Genomic DNA, 21,169 nt, shown 5'->3' on the forward strand with positions numbered 1-21,169 from the left:
TCTTTCTGCTTGCTGTGTATTCCTTGCTGCCTTATATTTTCAAACATCTCTGTCTGTGTTATATGTAGCAGTGAAGTGAACTTGTGGGTTCCTTTTCTATATTGTGCAAATCTTTGTTTTGATTATTAGAATGAGAAAGTATTCACAGTTATGCTGCAAAAATGAATGCATTCAAAACTGGTGTTATTTTAATGTACAGCTGCAAAAAGAAAAACAAAACCGCTTGAGTTATTTATATTTGTATTATTAATTTAACTTGACCTTAAGGAAGCTTGAAAGTGTGACCAAAGTGAGAGGGGTGTTTTGATGTAGCATTTGGACACTGCAGCAGAAGGGTGAAAGACTTTCCTTATTTCATCCTGCCGGGTACCTGAGAAAAAAATTCTCTCAGGATCTAGCAGTTTATAATCTGTGACTTTTTAAAAACTTCAGATTTCGCATTCCAAAATTTCTTTGCATTTTCTTTTTTTTTTTCTATACTCCTTAATGAAGCCTATAAATTATATATTACATCAGTGAAAGTGAAATTATAGCAATGGACTGTAGCAGAAGTGAACTACAGATTTAAGTCCCATTATGAATTAATACTGTATGTCTTGTTTGTCCTTCAAATATCTCTAAATTGTGAGCCTTTTCTTGTTTAGGTGCCTTCATCTGGTTTTTGGGTGCCTGTGTTAAAAAGTTATTTTGGCTATGTTTTTCAAACACATCTTCAGGGTTGAACCCAACAAATAATAGGGTCCATGTTCTGTAAAACTGAATTTTGGTTCCTGAAATATAACTAACTTTAAAAGTAGGGCTATATTCTACTCTCATCCCTTCATCATTTCAGTTTTCTGTCACCATGACTTGCTGGCGCTGTCTACATGACAGCAAGACTTCATTGTTTGCTGGGCAGTGTAGCTTATTTTGTTCCCTATTTCCTGTTTATGTATGCAGAATATACAAGAGGATAGCTCTCAGTTTTCTTGTATGCTTTTTCAGTGTGTTAGTATCACTTATACAGCCAGACCAAAATTTTGCTAGAAGTATTGAATTAATTCATCAGCTTTGCATATTATGTACTGTTCAAGTAAATACAGCAGCTAATGTATTTCAGAGCAGCCATAGTGGTTATATTAGTAGGAAATCAGTAGTAAATCCATTATGAGAGTGTCATGAGAAGCTAAATAAAAGGGACTTATTATGGGTGTAACTAATAGAGGGGGTAGATTTAAAGAAACCTTTTTATTAGTTGTTATGCAGTGTTGTCTTGATATTGATAGACAATTAATTGTGTGATATTGTAATTAGTTGTGTGATATTGAAAGGCAATTAATTATCAGGGTTTTCGGCCTTAATTATAAAGAATTATAAATAAGGGGTTAACTAAGAGGTTATCTTATTAATCCTATTTCATAACGTACTGCCCTTGTTTTTATCATCTTAGATTCTTGAAGCACTGGCAAAAAGCGATGAACATTTTGTGCAGAACTGCAGCAGCCTCAATTCCTTAAATGAAGTGATCCCCACCGAGCTTCAAAGTAAATTCAGTGTCATTTGCAGTGAGAAAATTGAGCATATCTACCGAAGAATCTCAAGTTATAAAAAGGTAGAATTGTTGTGTGGCTTGATGAAGTTGGTCTTTTAAGGGAAAAACAGGGGAATGTGGCACAGTTGGAATAAGTCTTCAAAAGTGACTACTGAGATGGCAAAAATATGGCTGAAAGTTTAGCTATTTTGAGGGGTGAATGCCTAAACTGAGTAACTGCCTAAATTGTTTTCCAACTGTGCTCTTTATTATTCCTTTTTTAGACACTGGCTAGATCATATCCTTTCTTGTTTGCTCTGTTCAGTTGTAGATAGAATTAACTGCATATTTCCTACAAAACACCCAGGATTCTTGTAAATGCCTTGAACCAATACCCCAGTGAATTTGCAGATGTTAACCAAAAATGAAGCAATAACTGCAGAATTGTTTTTTTCCTTCTAATGCATCTTAATTTTAAATACCAAATGGTTACTCTTTTATGCATCTTTTATGCCCTGGATATTCATATGACTTTTTCCAGCATGTCTGGTAATAGCAATAGAACTGTAAATTTTTAGATTAACTTGGATTAAAAAAACATTATAGCATGGAAAAAAGGAGAAGGTACTGGCTTTCATACACTTGAAATCTAAATTAATGAGATGTGAACGAATAAATAACTCAGAGTATGAACTCGAGTCACTGTCATTGTATTTATTTATAGTTGTTGAGCTAATCGGGGCATAAATGAATCAACTATTTGAGAAATTGCTAATGCAAACTTATTTTCTCATCCTGGCTTCTGTTTCTTCTCCCATGCAACCTAATTCTTAGGAGTTTGTAACTAGTTTGAGGTAGGCCCAAAATTGCTACTTAGAAATGGTTTTGCCTTGTCTCATCTGTGTTGGGATCTGAGTTGTGACATTTACAAACTGGTCTGAGAGTTAATATGCAAGAAATTGAAATGAAAAAATGGAAAGGAAGAAGTTCTGTGTAGAAGCTTCATACAGCTCTGAAAGGTACATTGAAGGGAACAGATGTTTTCTTGTTTTTCAAAGAAAATGGAGCTTCAGTAGAATCAAGGCTAAACCTTTCCTAAGGTTTTTCAGGGTGCTCTCTGACAAGAGCCCTTACCTGAGGAGCTGAGTGAAAGAAGGAGGCATTAAAAGGATTCTGATACTGCATTACCAAATTTCTCAGTTGTTTGCCTGAATCATAAACCTCTATGTTTCAACTAGATTAAAAATCAAAATATCTTTCTAAAAAACAAACTGTTTTTAACATTATTAATAGTGTATTTAGAGTTCGAGTAACATTGAGGTGGTTTATACCTGTCCTGTAGCTAGAAAATTTGAGCATGATGTACAGTCCCTGCACAGGAGGCCAAGAGAATAAATGAAATTTTCTTGTGTTATGCTGGTTATGAAATGAACAGCCTCGGGGAAGTGCTTATACTTTTCACAGCACTTACACTGTCTAGGAGATATTCCTGATACACACTGAACTTTCAAGCTCGTATGCTCAAAAATCAGTAGTTTCACAGCTATAGCTTTTAATGACAATTAGTAATGCAATGAATTTCAGGAACAGATATGCTGTTTTCCTGGCAAGGTAAAGGTAACCATAGTTACAGGAGATTTTCAGAGTCCCTGAGCATGGCTTGGCTCCTGGTTTCACTGTTAAAGTTTGAATTCTATAAATAGAATCACTCTAGATTTTTGCAGTTCCTACTATTATTAATATCATCAGAACATTTTGCTCATAATAGACCTCAAGTCCAGTGCCATGAGTCCCAGATGTTTCTCAACACATATACGAAAAGAATTTTAGGCCTGACTTATGACCTGATTAAATTGTAGCCAGGCATTTGGTCTCTCTGGAGTAGGATGTGTGGGAGATTGAGATGTGAAATATGTACAGCTTGTAGGAACATTTTCATCGTTGAATGTCCTTAGTGCCCTTCTTAACTATGTGTACATTCTTCAGCCTTCAAACAATTCCATAATTGGATCTCTTGTAAGTCTCCAGATCTTGTTCTGATGTGAAGATTTAAATGTAATTAATCAGTCAGATGTTCATCAGACTGACATAGCATGACACTAAAATAAACAGAAATTTAAATTCCAGCACAAAAACCTGGTATTACTCAGAAGGGGACATACCTTTTGTTCAACTGAAGTATTTGTCAAAACTTGACTGATTGAATTTTTACTGACATTTATTAGGGAAGGAACTTTGCAAATTCACATGGAAAATATTTGCATGCATGAGCATAGCTACCATAGCTGAGGTAGGTCTGTGCAATATTTTGAATAGAGAAATGCTATGATTAAAATACCAGGGACCTGGAACTGATTACATCTTTTCCAGAAAAAATCTCCTCTAACAACAAACTGTACTGTAAAGGACACATTTTGACAGAAATCCTACTTATGACTGACATGTGTCTTTCCCAGTGGAGAACTTGATCTCATGACTTTTATGATTCTTAAGCAGATGTATTTTCTAGGTGCCCAAATTTAGTACAGTTAAGTCTTAGCCATTTTGGGTTGACATCATCTCATCTTAAAAGCCAAGTAACTCCCAGCCTGTTCCAGATTGTGCACAAAATTCCTAGTGTTATAGTGAATGAGATGTGGCTAAGCACTGTATGATACTTAGACCATTAAACAGAGAGGAAAAGTGGTTTATCATTGCTGAGCTGATACATGGGGGATAAAAGAGGTGCTGCACTAGTCTGTAAAATACGGTGCTTGCAAATCTTTGGGTTCTAATGTTTACCAGTTTCACATAGTCACCCAAAATCACAGAATGACTGAGGGTGGAAGGGACTTCTGGAGGTCTTTTGTCCAATCCCTTTGCTCAAGCAGAGCTCAGCACTATGTCCTGGTGGCTTTTGAATATCTCTAGGGAGGGAGATGACAGCCTCTCTGGGCAAGCCATGCAAGTGCACTTGCTCACAGTGACTGAAAGGTTCAGAAGGAACCTCATGTGTTCCAGTTTGTGCTGTCACTGGGTGCCACTGAAAGGAACCTGGCTCTGCCCTCTTTGCTCCCTCCCTTCAGGTATTTGAATACATTTGATGAAATCCCCTGGAGCCTGCTCTTCTCCAGGTTGAACATTCCCAGCTCTCTCAGCTTTTCCTCGTAGGACAGATGCTCCTGTCCCTTAAGCTGGACTCTCTCCAGAATGCTCATGTTTTTCTTGTACTGTGGAGCCCAGGTCTGGTCCCAGCACTCCAGCTGTGGCCTCACCAATGCTGAGTAGAGAGGCAGGATCACCTCCTTCCATCTGTTGCCAACACCTCTCCTAATGCAGCCCAGGAAATTATTAGGAAGCAGTTAATCTTTCCTGAATATGAAATTCATAATTCATAGCTCCCATTTATGTCTTTATTACAGCTTTTTTTTGCAAGACATTGACTTGAAAACACGTATCTCAGCACATGTTTATAAATGTCACCACGTGCAGCACAGCACTGGATCGCAGACCATTTCCAGACTTTCACCCCAGGAACACTTAATGTTTTATTATGTTGCCAGGAAAATAAGTTCACTTTGTTACAAAGCTACTTGTATTTGTAAATATTATTTACTTCAAAAAACAACCATTCAAAAAAATAAAATGAAAAATATTTTTTTCTTTCCCTTGTAGAAAATGATGGAAGTTATGAAGTCCAGGCATCTGAAGTCAAAGATGTCTGAAATTTTTTAAACTTTTGTTTTCTAGTCATGTACACAAGTTTTGTTAGCCAAGTACTGAAGCATCAACAGATTTTGATCAATTTTTTTTTTCTTTCTCACTTCTAGTTTTCAAGAGTGTTAAAAAACAGAGCTTGGCCTACCTTCAAACAAGCTAAGTCAAAGATTTCACCACTTCATAGCAGTGATTTCTGTCCAACCAACTGCCATATCAATGTGATGGAAGTGTCTTACCCTAAAACCTCAACTTCTCTTGGTAGTGCCTTTGGTGTACAGTTAGACAGCAGAAAACATGCTTCCCATGAGAAGGAAAATAAAAATACTGATCAAGGTAAGTCAATTGAGCTTGAAAGAACTACTTCCAGTTCTTCTGTTAGAGACTTAAAAGGTAACTGGTTTAGGCTAATGTCCCAAATATTAAAATTAAGGACAAGTCTTTATGAAATCCCCCCAATTTTGATTCTTAGATGTATTTTAAAGCATAATAAATGCTAGTCATGATTTCACAATAACTTTTTCCTTGCAATAAAATGCAAAATTAAATAATTAAGCATGAAAATATTTCAGTGTCTGTTAGGTATTTTACTAACTTCAAAATATATGTTGAAAAAAAGATAATGATCCAACCTCTTCGGATTATTCCCAGGTAAACTGAATCCCATGATTTATGTTCAACATACCATTACTACTATGGCTGCCCCATCAGGACAGTCTCTTGGCCAGCAGGAGGGCCATGGTTTGAGGTACCTCTTAAAAGAAGAAGATTTAGAAACACAAGACGTGTATCAAAAATTGCTGTTCAAATTACAAGCTGCACTGAAAGAAGTGGAAACATGTGTCTGTCAAATAGATGAGTAAGTAAATGTTACCATCTGGACTTGCCTTTAATTTTTCTATTGAAGATACTGATTAATCTGGGTATCATCATTGTGTGGTGTACGATCAACATTGACTTCAGATAGAACTGAAGTATGGAAAAAAACTTAATTGTAGGTAATATTACATTTTGCTCTTTTTCTCAGTGACCCTGCTATTTTTCCAACTTTAGTTTGAACCTTTTCTCTGGTATGTAGAATGCTAATTATTTTGAGGTGAGCAAAATATGAAGCCCATGTGTCATCTAAAATTTCACTAGGAATGGAAACAAAGGGCAGAGGTATAAAAATAGCTTTTATTGAACTCCTCAGGTATTTCTGAATAGTCCTGAAGGTAAATTTGTAGGTAAAGCATTTTTCACCCATAGTAAGATTATTAATTTATTAGACATGTTTCAGAAACAAATGGGTTGTAATGAAGGACTGTGGGTCTAGAAAGAGTCATTCTTAAGTCATTAGGACACGGCTTGTATGTAGGAGACTCAGAGTCTCATTGCAGTTTGTCCTAATTCAGGATGAGAATTTAAACATGCTCTTCCCCTTGTGAATGAAATGGATTGACTGGTAGACTGCTGTCTTGGGATGAGGATGTTAAAGGGTGGTAGGCTTTTCAGTCTTGAAAGATCAAATGTGTAACGGAGATATCAAAATAGGAATTTTGAAAATACAAATAACGTAATTTTTTTTGAGATAAAAAGCCAATCTTTCATTTTCTCCAGTTTGGACAAGGGTTGTATCATTGTTTCCCCTGTTATCTTGAAGACTGTACAATGTTTTGTCCTTTCATAGTTATTTCAGAGTGGGAATTTTTTGGTGCTATTCTAATATTAATATAATGTAATAGTTACACAGTAATAGGTAATTATAATATATGGCATACTTCAATAGGAATCAAAGGAAGTGGTTTCAAATTTTTTTAAGAAAACACAGTCTTCTGTACTTTATGTAGTTGTTAATTACCATGCTGAAGATGATGTAAGTTCATTAAATTTCAAGATAATGACAGTGCTTGAATGCACTTTAAAATCACTGCTTAAGCCTGTATTGTCACTCTTCTTCAAGGAGGTCAAAATTTTATATGCATGTTCAGGCAATATTTCAGGAAATTTAAGTTACCAGCCTGCCACACATTTCCTTTCCACTCCTTTGAGCCCAGATACAAAAGCACAGGAACTTCTGAGCCTTTCTTTCATACTCATGTATGTATAGATAACATACACAGATATGTATATGTATATGTATATGTATATGTATATGTATATGTATATGTATATCTATATCTATATCTATATCTATATCTATATCTATATCTATATCTATATCTATCTATATGTATATGTATATCTATATGTATATCTATATCTATATATCTATATCTATATCTATATATCTATATCTATATCTGTATCTATATCTATATATCTATATCTATATCTATCTCATCTATATCTATATCTATATCTATATTTAATCTCTGTATATATAGTGTGTGTACAGGTACATACTTAATATTTCTATTAATTTTCTGTCATTAAGCACAGGGGTTCACTGTTTTTTCTTTAATAAATTTCCTGTATACTGACCTAGTTGCAGACCTTGTATAAGATACACAGGTTTATTTAGCAAATTTCACCTTTTGGTATTTGCAAGGCTGAGACTTTTCAGGCTTTATTTCTTATGGACTTTAAGTGAATTGCTGGTGTGTAATTACTATGGAGAAAAGCAGTTTTTTATATGAAAAAGGGTAGCCAAGGGACCTGCTTAGAAGTGCTGAACAGGAAAGGGGGAAGCCAGGACTATCTATGTGTGAGCAATCCAGCAGTATGTGGTGTATTATAATAGAACATAGTTACAGCTACAAACTGACTTGAGATAAAAGTTAGGACTACTGAAAACCAAAAGATAGAGTAGTAAGGTAGGATAGTCAAACAGCTGTGCTTTAATTGGAAAATTCAGACTTGAGCATCTAGCATGAAATGCTTGAACCTTCTGGCCCTTGAAGCTTATAAAGACTGCAGAACTTACAGTTTTTGTTATGACATAGCAACAATAGAGTAGTTGTTTCTATTTACTGAATTGCTTATCATTATAAGCAGTCCTCATTATTATAATTTTATCAGGACAGAAAGTATGAGCACAGTGGTACAATTCTAAATTTGTATGATATTGAATGATAGAAAAATTGGGCTACTAGATAACGCCTTGGTACCCTTTATAACAGTGCTGTTGAAAAGCTGTTGCTTTCATGTTACTAGCTCCTCTGCTCTGTGTTGAGGTCAGTAATGGTTTCTCTCTCAGCTCTCAAAATGTTGTGGCAGTGTTATCTTCCCAGCTGTCAGCAAATGAAAGTGAACTAAAAAACAAGTGTTTCCCATGAAAGGCAGAGCTGTGAGAGCTTGTGGATTATAGGAAAGGAATATCTAAGACAAGGTTGTGTACTCCTAGCATCCTCTTTGTAATAATTTTTGCCATGGCTTGCTGGTGAGATTTGGTTGCACAAGAAATACCGTACTGATGGAGAAAGATATTAAAAAAAAATACAGATATCCCCTTTCCACAGTCTCTCGAAGTTACACTCACTCCCCATTCAAATAGTTCAGTAGTATCCCAGTACGTCTTTAGCATCACTGCCAGATATGCACCATTGAGGCTGGTGTTATGCTGAGTTAAGACCTTCTTCAAGGTGTTTTCTGTATGGTGAATCTGCTGTCTTCCTAGTTCACATACACTCAGTGTGCTCCAATGATCCCAGCTGTTTTTGGGAAAGTTGTCTGTTGGGAGCATTCAAGAGGTGTGAACATTCTCTGAGCCTTTGTGGAGTGTGGAAAAGGTAAAGCAGCTCACAGATTACATAGGTATTTTGTTACTGCCTGTAGCTCTCCATTTTTAATGCTTTGGCTGACCATTGCAGATTTTATTTGTTTCTGACATACTTTTAGAATTGTGTTGATTTGAGTTGCATATAGGATTAATTAAAAGAATTTTGGTCATATTTAAATAGCGCTGTTTCATGGAAATTTTCTTCATAGCTACAGAGACTTTTTAATTGTTACTTAGTACTCATTCACATATTTCTCCTAGGAGAGACAGACATCTAAGATAACTTTTTTGGGGTAGTGCCATCTCCAAAGAAAATAAAATGTCTGTGTGCTGTGTTTAAGAAGAAAAAAAACCAAAACCAAAACACTAGAAAAAAAAGTCCTGCTCTTTATTGGATATTTTTTTTAAAATCCACATTTGGGCTTGTGTGTTTTAGACTCCTTGAACTGAGTTTCTAAGAGCACTTCAGTGACCTCAGGAACTAGCAGCTCCAGAACTGTTATCCAAAGTTCCAGTTTTTGTTCGTGGTAGTTCAGCAAAAAATTTTTCTTAGAAAAAGAGCCAGCCTGCTGAGAGAAGGTGAAAAGCTCCCTTAGGAAAAGTTCCAGCTACCTTCATCAGTCTTTTACTGAGATCTTGGCAGTGGTGCCTAAACAGTCACATAAAGGAAAAGAATACAATGGTCTGTCTGTGTCTTTACAAATACTCAGGGGAAGATATTTTCAGGAGCTGAAATTGCAGTTCATTGAGCTTGTTTCTTACTCTTGATTATTTTCTTGGAACAACAAATCCACAAGAAATTATCAGAATGAATCTGTCTAAATCCTGCTTTTATTTTCCATGAAGTGGATGAGAATGGGAACACAAGAAAAAGCAAAATTGTAGATTAATCCTTGTCCTTATCTCATCTTCCAGCAAGTGTTACAAGGTCTTCTTGCAATGGGCTTTTTTTTGTAAATCTGAATACTAATCTAAAATATGGACCCCATCTTTCTTCCCATTCCCATTGAATCGTCCTGCTGACCAGTGACCTAAGTGAAAGGGAAGAACTGAGTTGTGATTTCACACTGATTATAAGTGTTAAGGCATAATCATGTAACCCAAAAGATTCCTGTCTAGTGTATGGCTAGTTTTAAAGTCCAATAAATTACATGTTTTGTATAGTTTTTGTATATTTCAGTTCAGATCAGTACCTTTTTCTATAGGTAGGATGAGGATCTGTCTGTTTATCTCCTGTTAGGTCTTAGCCAGAGAAACTTCTGCATAAATATTAAAAGGATTTGCTGAAAAGCTTTACTTATCTTCCCTGATTTCCTAAAGTTAATGTCAAATCCTATCCTTACATCTGTCAGGTCATGTTTTCAGTGAGACCAAGCTTGATGTACCATTTGAGGGGTGTATTCATTGCTACACGGTAAACAGACAGCATTAGAGGGGTAATCTACCCTATCACGTTTCCAAAGCATGTGGTTTCTTAATTTATTTCTTAAAAATCTGTTCATTCTTGAGTTAGGAAATTATTTGTGTATACTCAGAGACATGATAATTTATCATAGTGTTGGACACACAGTCTTTGTTTGCAAGAAGTTCCTGCTTTGGAGTCCAGACTTCAGCTTTCAAATACAACTTAGGATGAGGTTGTTTTCTGGTAGAATACCTTTTCAAAGAAGTAGAGACACTGTTAGCTTAATACTAATGTTACTGTAGCTCAACAAATTGAACTTTGTTAGGATTAAGGATTAATTCAACTTGCAGAGCCCCACAGAACTGAGATGGAGCTCTAAACCACTTAAAATTATAATTCCCTCCATGTGTAATGTTAATGCTGATATGTGTGGCAAGAAATAAGAGGAAGGAATTCTAAATGCTGCCATTTAATAGCAATTAGAGCAGTATTTTTGTCCACAAATGATACTCATCTTCCATAGTTTGCCTCCAGTTGTAAGAATTACATCTTGCATGTATTTTGAATCCTGCTGTATTTTATAGAAAGTTTGCCAGCTGACTATTCCAACAGCTCCTTTGATAAAACCTTGCTACTGTGTTAGTACTTCACAGTAGCCTAATTCAGTGTCTTTTCATTTCAGACAGTCAGAAGAGCTTTTGCAAGAAAACCACTGCCTCAAATCCAAGTATTAGTTTGAAATGTCATTCTAATGGAGTGTTTGCATAGTAAGAATTATAGGACAATTGCCCATTATTGCTCTTCTGATCTTGAAAGGAAATTAGGCCATCTCATTATGTGTTAATCACCCAAGAATATTAATATTTTGCTTCCCATATCTGTGCTTTTTCTAAGTGTAGCAGTCTGCACAGTTCTCTGTGACTAGATGTCACTTTTGTGCTTGTCAAAGTACCTTGTAGATTAATCATCAGTTTTCTTAGTGATAGTGGCTTAGACACTTTGAATGTCAGGAAATAGATATGTTAATAAAAATTCTTAAATTGCCTCAGTAAAATAGTGTGTGGTGCAGGTTGGCAGGATGTATGGTGCAGTACTAATTGAGAAAGTAAACGCTTTTCATAGATGTACAGTTCCTTTGGTGTGTTTTCTTCACTTGTGCTGAGAAGTACATGGTTCGTGTTTAAAAATAGTTACATTAATATATTTGACCCCAAGTGTTCAAGAATGTGCTGCATTTCTTCCCCGGACAGAATCTTTGCCTTCATACAAGATTGAGTATTTAATAATGCTAATAGGTTTCACTGTTGTACTTTTTAACAGCAGAATGTGATGCTTTATTCTCTTGTTTCAAATAGATGTGGACTGAATTAAGATGTTCTCTTCACATATTATAGAGTAATAATTGGAGGATGCTGGTGAGAAATGTTGCCCTGTTGTTAACTCACTTTTCTCACTTTTGAAAAATGTGAACTTAACTTTTTTTTTTTTTTTTTTTTTTTTTCCTTATAGCCTTCTTTCGTCAATAACATATTCTCCCAAGTCAGAACGTAAAACACCTGAGCCTTTAATACCTGCAGACAGTGATAATGAAAAGGGGGAAAGGAATGGGAAGAAAGTCTGTTTCAGTGTGACTGGTGATGAGCAAGAAGATTCTGGTCATGATACCATCAGCAACAGGGATTCTTACAGGTAACTTTACTAATAATATTTTTATTTCTCAACTGAATGAAACTTACAGCTTTGTAGAGAGTCAAGTGGCTATGAAGACTATCAGAATATAATAACTGACATTTCTAACATGGTACTAACTAGCAAGATATGTTACCAGATGTGTAAAATATTTTTTTTTATGAGTACAGATTAGTTATTGCAGTTTGGTATCCATAATCTTTATAGGATATCATAGCCAGATCTGTAAAGCTTTACTTTAGATTACCCATTTTATATAAAAAAATAATTTCTGTCATTCAGAAAAAAATCTGGATAAATTCAGAAATTATATCTGTTATGGAAAACAAGATTCCAGAGCCACCATTCTTGCTGATCTGAGCATACATACTTCACCTTCTTCCACCCTAAATATTGTAGCATCACATAATCTCTAGTATTCATAATGCATCGCATTTGCTGTAAGAGAAAATAAAAAGAATTTTTAAAAAGAAGGAGTACTTACAGGAGGCATGAGCTTACAAAGATTAACTTTTGTTGCTTAGAGAGAATTAGTTAACTACACAATATAAAAGCTAAATTAGAATTTTAGCTGCAAGTGAAATAAGGGTTCATTATTCGTTCATTATCATGGCTCATTATTATGCTCAGAAAGTAGAATCTCAGTAGGGTCATCATTTTTCTGCAGAACCCTGTGTTGCTGAGATCTCTTTCATAAGCTAATATTTGATTACTGCAGCTCAGTAGATAGGAACTCTGTCAGAGTAGAAACAGAAATATAAGCAGAAATTTAAACAGAAATAAATGTAATGATAATTTGCACAGATTAAGTCTGTCTTGTTCTAACCATTTAAACACACAATCAAAGTGCTGTTCCAGCTGAAGTGTGTTTAGAGGTTTCTGCCTGTCCATGATGTGTCAAACTGACTGCAGGAGTTGCTTCAGTGGCTGCACCCGATCCAGTTGGGAAGTTCCCCAGTTGGGACAAAATTTGTGTATGGAGAAAGGAGGTGTGACTTAGGACATGATAAAATGATGATTTTAATGATAAAAAATATCTTCTTTATTCTGATTCAATTAGTTTATAATCCATTCTGGCTGTTTAGTAATGATAAAATCTGGGGTTCCATATGAAGAAAGAACATAAAATCTGTGAGTTTGGAACAGTTGTTGGAGTGAGACTGGAAATTTTGGTTTCTGCTTAAATAATTACATTAGGTAATACATAAAATCTCCAGATCACATTATTCCACTGTGGTTATTATTAGAACTAGTAGGCTAATTTCAGTGGTCAGAATGCTCTCATTTTGTATTGTAAGATTTAGGTCGAAAGCTGGCAATACAGCACAATAAAAACGCAGAATGATATATCCATTGCATCTAATCTGTTTCTCATTTTCCTGTGTTTTATTTTCTCATGCTTTGCACACACCAGTTTTAAATAACCTTCATCTTCCCTTTGGAGACTTCAATAAATGAATAGAGTTAGTTAGAAAACATTTCTTAACATCCAGCCAGAAATTCTTAATACTCTGTGGGACTGTTCACCCTCTGTTAGGAACATGTTGTTACTGTTGTCTTTTCACCTATTTAATGGATCTGATTATGTTTATATCACTTCATTTAAAAGTTTTCTCAGTTCACTTACCTGGCTGGCTTCAGGTCCAAAGCATTTACATTTTCAAAAATCAAGCAAGTAAGTAGGGAGCATATGGGTATATGAATAACTATCATTATATATAAAATATATGTATTTCTTGAAGAATGGGTACACCCAATACATAAAACCAAAACCAGATCATTATATATAAATATCCTTTAGGTACACTTTTACATTGTCTTAATATTCACTTCAGTCTTTAAGACTCCTCTGTTGGATAATTACTTAAGCATTTCCTGCACTGAAATGATCTTCATGTGGCTAAATGAAGAGTTGGAATTAAAATTTATCATCATGGGATTTTTGGTACAAAAGGATACGTTTTACTCTCTTTATGGCACAGAAGTAGCTATGTTCTCCATCTGCTTTCTGTACAGAACCATTTATTTTTGGGAGAAAAGAGAAAATGTGTACATTTTAGTCTGCAAATCTTAGTAGATTAATGTGGGTGACATTTATACGCATGGAGGTTTTCATGGAAGTTACAGATGTTAATGTACGTCTCTAACAAAATGGACAGCTGGAAGAGATAGCATCATAAACTATATTTTTGCTCTTAGAGAAAAAGTAGTTTGTAATTTTTTTCTGCTATAAATATCTTTAAAGCCCATTATAGACTCTGTTGCAAGCCATAAACCAGAGTATTTCTGTATCTGTATTAGCCTATGGATTAGAAGTACAGAATTTAAATGTGGAATTACTAAAGCATTTGAGTCCACGGTTTCAAGAACTTCCATTCATCTAAGAAAAGCTGGTTCATTTGCTTTGAAAGTGTGTATTATCATTCTGCAAGTACTTGTTCACATACAAGGTGAAGGAATATAATTGAATCATCTATTTTGGGAGTCTGGTCCTATAGCAAATTATATGATGGCCTAAGTACAGGGATCTTTATTGTTGATAAAGAATTATCTTTAATTTAAAAGGAGGAAAAGGAAATAATTTTCAGAGCTTTGATACAGAGCCTGTGTTAAAGGAGATTACTTTGTTTCTTTTTTTGTTTTCTTTGTTTTCAAGTGATTGCAACAGCAACAGGAACTCCATTGCTTCATTCACCAGCATTTGTAGCAGTCAATGCAGTTCTTATTTTCACAGTGATGAAATGGATTCAGGTAAGTTTAGAAAAGTGATCTGTGAATCTCTCATCTCTTCCTTTTGCTCAGTTTTATTCTTTTCATTTGCCTGGCAGTTTTGTTGTTGTTTTGATTTTATGGCATCCTCTTTGGTAATAGAAGGGAATCATTTTGCTTATGCCTAGCTAGTGCTGCACTTAAGAGACCTTCCATGAAACTGAGCCAACATTCCAGAATCTCTGTGAATAGACTGGATTTGTTAGAGCTCTTAGAGTCACTGCTTCTAAGCACTGTCACTCCTTGACCTTGGCAGTGTGCTATGTTGCACAGAACGAGGAGCATTTTAGGTGAGTGTGGAATCCTCTCCCAGCCTGTGTCAGCACCCAGGCAGCAGGATGCGACTGTGTGTTTTTGTAGGAAAGAATGTGGGACCACATAGAAGGACATTCTTGTTTATGCCACGGCAAATTGAATTTAAATAAATGCAGCTGCTAATGGGGAAGAGATGGGATTTAACAGCATAGAGTACAAGGTCAGGTATTTAGGGACTAATCATAAAAAAATATTTGCTTTAAGATGGAAGTTTATCGTTTGGGAATGATTTAGGAAAAGAAAGATCTGGGCATGTTAGTTAAATATGAGACACCAGTGAGGCTTGGCCACAGGAAAGGCAAATTCTCTATGGAGCATCCCATGGAGATGTATTTTCAGTTGAGACAGGAAGAAATTATATTATGTAAGGTATCTGAGGTCCCATGGGAATAAGGCAAATCTAGGCAGCTGCTTTCCAGAAGTGATACATACTTAGAGAGCTTTGCAGATGCAGAAGAAAGGATGAGGGATATTAAGAATGACTAATAAAGGAGGAGATGCAAAATCTGTATCTTAAGGTATAAATGAACTGATATGTAATTGTGCAGCACCAAGCTGAAGGACTGGGGTGCCTAAAAGACCATGTCTGTGCTTGCCAAGCACAGAAGTGATGTTCGAGTTGATAAATACTGCAGCTCAGTGAAGCACTCACGCTCCTGATGGCTTAATTATTTCTTGGTTCCAAAGCTAACCTGGTTAACTCCAAATCAGGGCTCTCTGACACAGTGCTCCATCCATTGCAATTAGAATCCTGTGAAGGTTTGTAACTACTAGCTGTAAGGGCATCTAAAGGACCTTAAAAAAATCAAGGAGAGAAAAGTGCTATTTGAGTGTTTCAATGATTTATGAAAAATTAGTTTAGATTGAGCATGAATAAATTTGGATTATAAATTATCAAGTGGCTACTTCTTATCTGTCACTGAAACAGCAGTTTTAACCTCAATTTTTCACAGCTTTTGGAAGAGTTCAGGTTGCATTGTCTGAGAGAGAGAGAGAGTCACTGAGGGCAGGGACTTACAAGACTCCTGCTTTTTAGTCTCTTAGTAAATGATGTATTATGTAATACTAAAAGCTTCATATCAAATACAGGATTTGACTGCTGTATTTTCATTGAATTACTAAAATCTCAGAACCATTTAATGAATAAGAACATTGAGATTATGAATTGTCTGTATTTTCCTATGAAAATCTAAATAGATTTTAGTGACTTTGTGATCTACTGTGTTAGAATCACAGTACTTAGCTGTTCAGACTGGTGTTTAGGAAGTTCTTCAGCATAGAATTGTGTATTCTGGACCTCTTGAGATCATTCAGTCCCCTGCTCCAGCAGAGTCATCTAGAGCAGGTTGTCCAGGACCATGTCCAGTTGGGTTTCTGAATATAGTCCTTTATGAGATATTTCTGTGTTATCTAATGACTACTAGAGGCAAGATATGTAGAGAAAACAGTTGCTATAGTCCTGAAAGACATCAGTCTATGTGCAAGTTATGTAAGCGACAAAGATTTGGGAAAATACGCTGAAACTTCTAAACAAATTTTCATTTTAAAATATTTTTCAGGCGATGAGCTTCCCATAAGTGTTCGAATCTCACATGATAAACAAGACAAGCTCCATAGCTGTTTGGAGCATCTTTTTGGTCAAGTATGAGATTATTTTTCTTGGCTTTGATACTAATGTCCATGTTTGAGCTAAGATATCTTTAGCAAATATTCTTTTTCTTTTTACTTTTGCTTTCCACTGTTTACTGGGATGGTATGTATTTACTAATTCTCCTTCAGTTTTCTGTAAATAGTTCAAAACTGCAAATTAAATAGGTCCTTAAACCCTTAAATTTAGTCTAACATTCCCTAGCTTGTTGCTTTAACTAAAACCATTAGGTAAGAAGCCAAAGAATCCCAAGCTGCTTTTCTGTAGTCCAGGTTCCTTAAAAAAAAGAATTTAAAATTGTTGCTGTAAAAAACCTCTTTCTCACAGAACCTTGATCCCAACAGGTCGATTCAATTGTCAATATTCTGAAAGGACCAGCTGTGATGAGAGCCTTTGAGCAGACAAAATACTTCACACCAGGTCGTGGCCTCCAAGGTAACAATTAATTCTATCAGTAAGAATCAAAAGGCAACGTGAAGGGTACATGGATATGGTTATGTGCTCCTTGAGCTGGGTGTTAAAGAACTGATACTGCTTAATCTTGGTGTATTCTTCAGTAATTGATTGTTGAAATTCTTGTTAAGTAAGTCGTACTGTTTGTTAAATACTGGCTTCTTACATTTTTATTGCACAACTGAAAGATTAAAATGTTTGTTGGAAAGTCAGCTTTAAATTGTAGACTGACTACAGAATTACTGATGTTTTTAAAGCAAGAAACTGGTTTTATGTATTGCAAATGTTTTTATTCCATTTTGTCTCAACTACTGAAGCCATTTCTGATCTATTTTATTACTACTGTCAGATTGTCAGTATTTTTGGTAGATACTTTATTTGTCAAGTTGATCTATAAATAATTTGCAAATGTAAACTTACTGTCACATTATTATTTATGCCAAATATATGGTTATATAAGTATTAGTATTTGTTTATAAAGAAGTCCTGTATGCAATTTCAGATACCCTCCTAACACTCAGAGTTGCTAAGATTAGAAATTGATATCTGCGAAGGAAACTGCAAAGGACTTCTTTAAGTGAATTGAGGGTTTGTTGTGTGGTTTGTTAGTTCTTTTTTTGTTTTGCTTTGTTTCTTTATTTGGTTTAATAGTTCATAGGGAGACTGACTATTATATTAACATGTTTTTTTTTTTCCTGTTTTGGGACCAAGTAATGGGGATGAACCTAGAGCATTTTTACTCTCGGTGTTTAAGTACTCAAAAAACAGGCTCAAACAAAATGTTATTCTTTCAGTGATATAATAAATTTTGAGTTAGATACAAGATATGGACAAGTCAGATATTTTATTCACTGTCTGCACCATCTTCATGAGCCATTCAAGGGTCTGAAAAGTAGACTAGGTTAAACAATAAGTAATTTTATTTTCGGTTGAATTTTCTCATGGAATTATTTTTACCTCTGGAAATCCAAGGATTCTACTTGCTCCTTTGAGACAGGAAGTTTCTATCATCTGTACCTGGTTCAGAAAGAATCATGTTTGGGAATGCTGACTGCTGTCTCCTTTGACTAAGGAGGGAGTTTAGATGACTGTTAAACCTGCCACCTGAATTTTAACTAGGGTTAAATAAGTTAACAATTTCTTGAGCTGTGAAAACATTTAGGGAGAAATAGTGCTCACTGAGGCTTTCTTGGGAGGTTTTATCAGAAAAATACTATTTGTGTCCTTGCCTAGAGTTTCAGCAGGAAATGGAACCGAAGCTTAACTGTCCAAAGAGGTTACGACTCCAAATCAAGCAAGACCCTTGGAACCTCCCCAGCAGTGTCCGGAGTCTTGCCCAGAACATCAGAAAATTTGTTGAAGGTTAGTAAGAATAACATGATCATAAATAAACAGTTCATTAACCATACACAGCCTGGGGAAGGGAAGGCAAAAAAATAAAACTGCTATGTGTTGCTGCTAGGCAAGGTTTGCTGAAGACATTGTAGTCTTTGTGCCAGAATGTTCTTAGTAACAAGGCTTTCCTTGAAATGAAAATCCCTTTTTTCTACCACCTTAAATGGAAAGATGAAGACTGTGCAGCATAATTTTTGTCCTGAACCTAGCTTTTATCTGTCATTGATCTGCAATCATTACCCCTCTGTAATAATGCTCCCTCTTATGCCATGAAGCTAAACCTCTTCCACTGGTTTTCCCTTACCCGTTCCATCCCAACTGATCCTTTCTATCCTTCTCCCACACCACCTCCCACCACCTAGGCCTTTGCTTCTGTTCACCATCAAGTGACAATATGAGCTGGGGTTTTCTTCTCTTTCCTGTGGCTTCATAAGAAAAATATCCGGGATTTCGTCTCCAGAAAACCCTGGCTGTAGCTTCTGCTTTATTTGCTGTGCTGTTGAATTGAGAAAAAGAAATAATGAGCAAGATGATTTTTATAAAACTGCTTCGTCTAAGAGTCTATGTGTGAACAAAACCAAATGTCAGGTCTAGCTTTAAATGATCTCTGTGTGTTCTTAGCCTCTTTTGTTTAGTTTGCTCATTTCCATTGTGTCCCATAAAGACACTGGTAAATTTCAAATCACTGGAAAAGAACTTTGTGATAAGTTTTACTAAGATAAACCTCCAAAAAACATCCGGCCAAACCAAACAATCTCCTCATCGTCTGACTTTTTGTATTTCTCATTTCACATACAATCAAATTTTCAGACCCTGAGTTAGAAAATTATAAAAACAACACAAAAATATCTCCTCTTTTTGGAGTTAGTCCCAGTGTGTTGACTCTCATACTGAGAATATTTTTTTTTAATTTGAAGGTGTCTGTCACTGAGTGGAAAATGAAGAAATATTTTTAATTTTTTTTTTCTATATCTGTCTCCAGCCTAAGCCAAATTATATTCAAGTATCAATCATTGTTTCTTTCACAATCCAGGAGGAATGGAAATGGGTCTAGCAGTCCTTCATTTCCACCCTTCTGAAGCAAATTTTCACATAACTTGTGTGCCCATAAATAGAATGAACAGACTTAACCTGTTGCAAACACTGGTCATATACCTTCAAAGCTGAGATGAATATATTCGGATAAATATGGTTTTAAACCTACTACAAAATTTTGTAGGAGAGTTCAGCAAGGTCCTCATGACTTACTACCTCTCTATAATACAAAACTTTTTACAATACTAGTATAATGTAATGCTGGTATTTAACAGAAGGAGTCTTGATACAAAACAATAAAAATGTTGGCATCTTCTAATGTTTTAGAAATTAGGATTAAATAAAGTTTTCTCTGCTAATAAATTATAGTAACTAACTATAAATAGCAAAAGGCTTTTTTCTTGTGCTGTTCAAGGAGAGCACACTGTTAGCCTTACCTCTTCTCATCATTGTGTTCTAGAAGTTGCCTGCCAGTTTTAAATATTCTTGACTCTCCTTTTCCACCCACTTCACATGAGCTTTTGTCAGAGATTTCCAACAACTGGCTTCTTTGCCTTTTTCTTAACCAAATACATGGGTTTGCATGCAAAATTATCATCCCAGCTTGTTTAATCATGATCAGTCTTTACATCCTTCTGTTTTCTTGTAATTTTGTTGTTTGGGTTTTTTTTGTCTGGTGTTGTGTTTTGGTTTTTTTTAAATTTAATTCTTGTTCCACTTACTCCACTACTGCTACCCCCAAATTGGTATCACTAATACTTTTTCCGGAGAAGAAATCTGGAGAATGAAGATCCACATCTTCATATAATTGTGCTTTGCCTGTGGGACCATGGAATTGGTGTGATGTAATGGATACCTTTTAAGCCTGGGTTCTTGAGGCTTGCCTAGCACAAATTGCATGAAGGAGAAATAGCAGAAATGGAAGTGAAAAATTGCTTCTGAAGCCTTAGTTTCCAAGGCATGTCTGGACAGGTATATGGAACTCAGTGTTGAAAAGAAGCAGGGCAGAAATGTCCCCTCCAGGCAGTTTTGGAAGTCTGTTGTGATTTAGGCATGCTTAGGCCTGTAGAAATTAAACTTGAGACACAATCAGCAGCTGGATCTAATTGAAATCAGATGACCATGAAGCAGGGTTAAAAATGTTTTAGCAGCTAAATTTTCCCTTCTTATCTTCATTTCTTGTTTTCTCCTTTTCAATTTTGCCATTATGCATTGTGTCACAAATGTGCAAGAGCCACTGCCCTGAGCTACCTCTGGCTGGAATTCTAACACATGATATAGAAGTTTACCTCCCTCTTTTCCCTCTTACTCACCTGATTCAGAAAAAACAGAAGTTATCTCTAATTTAATTGCTTGGCTGGGCTAATGAGAAGCTGAACAGCGTCTTGGGATTTTAAAAGTTTGTCTAGAAGTAAAAGGCAGTATTTTAATAACTGAGGAGAGCAGAAATATTTGTCTCTTCTAGCAGACTCTAGAGGAAGTAGTCCAAGGAGATCTCATATACAACTTTGTTCACCATGGGGAATAAAATTGTTGTAACTAAAACCAGCCACT

At 35.6% G+C, this 21,169-nt stretch overlaps 1 protein-coding gene across 3 annotated transcripts in view; it reads left to right on the forward strand.

Moving 5' to 3' along the window:
• The window catches only part of PREX2 (phosphatidylinositol-3,4,5-trisphosphate dependent Rac exchange factor 2), a 176,725-nt gene that overhangs the window by 100,953 nt on the left and 54,603 nt on the right, over positions 1–21,169 (forward strand). For all 3 annotated transcript variants that reach the window (XM_071737737.1, XM_071737736.1, XM_071737738.1), the window contains 8 exons: positions 1,430–1,591; positions 5,320–5,542; positions 5,858–6,065; positions 11,821–12,000; positions 14,657–14,751; positions 16,644–16,726; positions 17,077–17,167; positions 18,419–18,547. In XM_071737737.1, coding sequence (XP_071593838.1) covers positions 1,430–1,591; positions 5,320–5,542; positions 5,858–6,065; positions 11,821–12,000; positions 14,657–14,751; positions 16,644–16,726; positions 17,077–17,167; positions 18,419–18,547 — 1,171 coding nt within the window. The remainder of the gene's footprint in view (positions 1–1,429; positions 1,592–5,319; positions 5,543–5,857; positions 6,066–11,820; positions 12,001–14,656; positions 14,752–16,643; positions 16,727–17,076; positions 17,168–18,418; positions 18,548–21,169) is intronic.

Source organism: Heliangelus exortis, chromosome 2, assembly GCF_036169615.1.
Source record: "Heliangelus exortis chromosome 2, bHelExo1.hap1, whole genome shotgun sequence".
NCBI lineage: Eukaryota > Metazoa > Chordata > Aves > Apodiformes > Trochilidae > Heliangelus > Heliangelus exortis.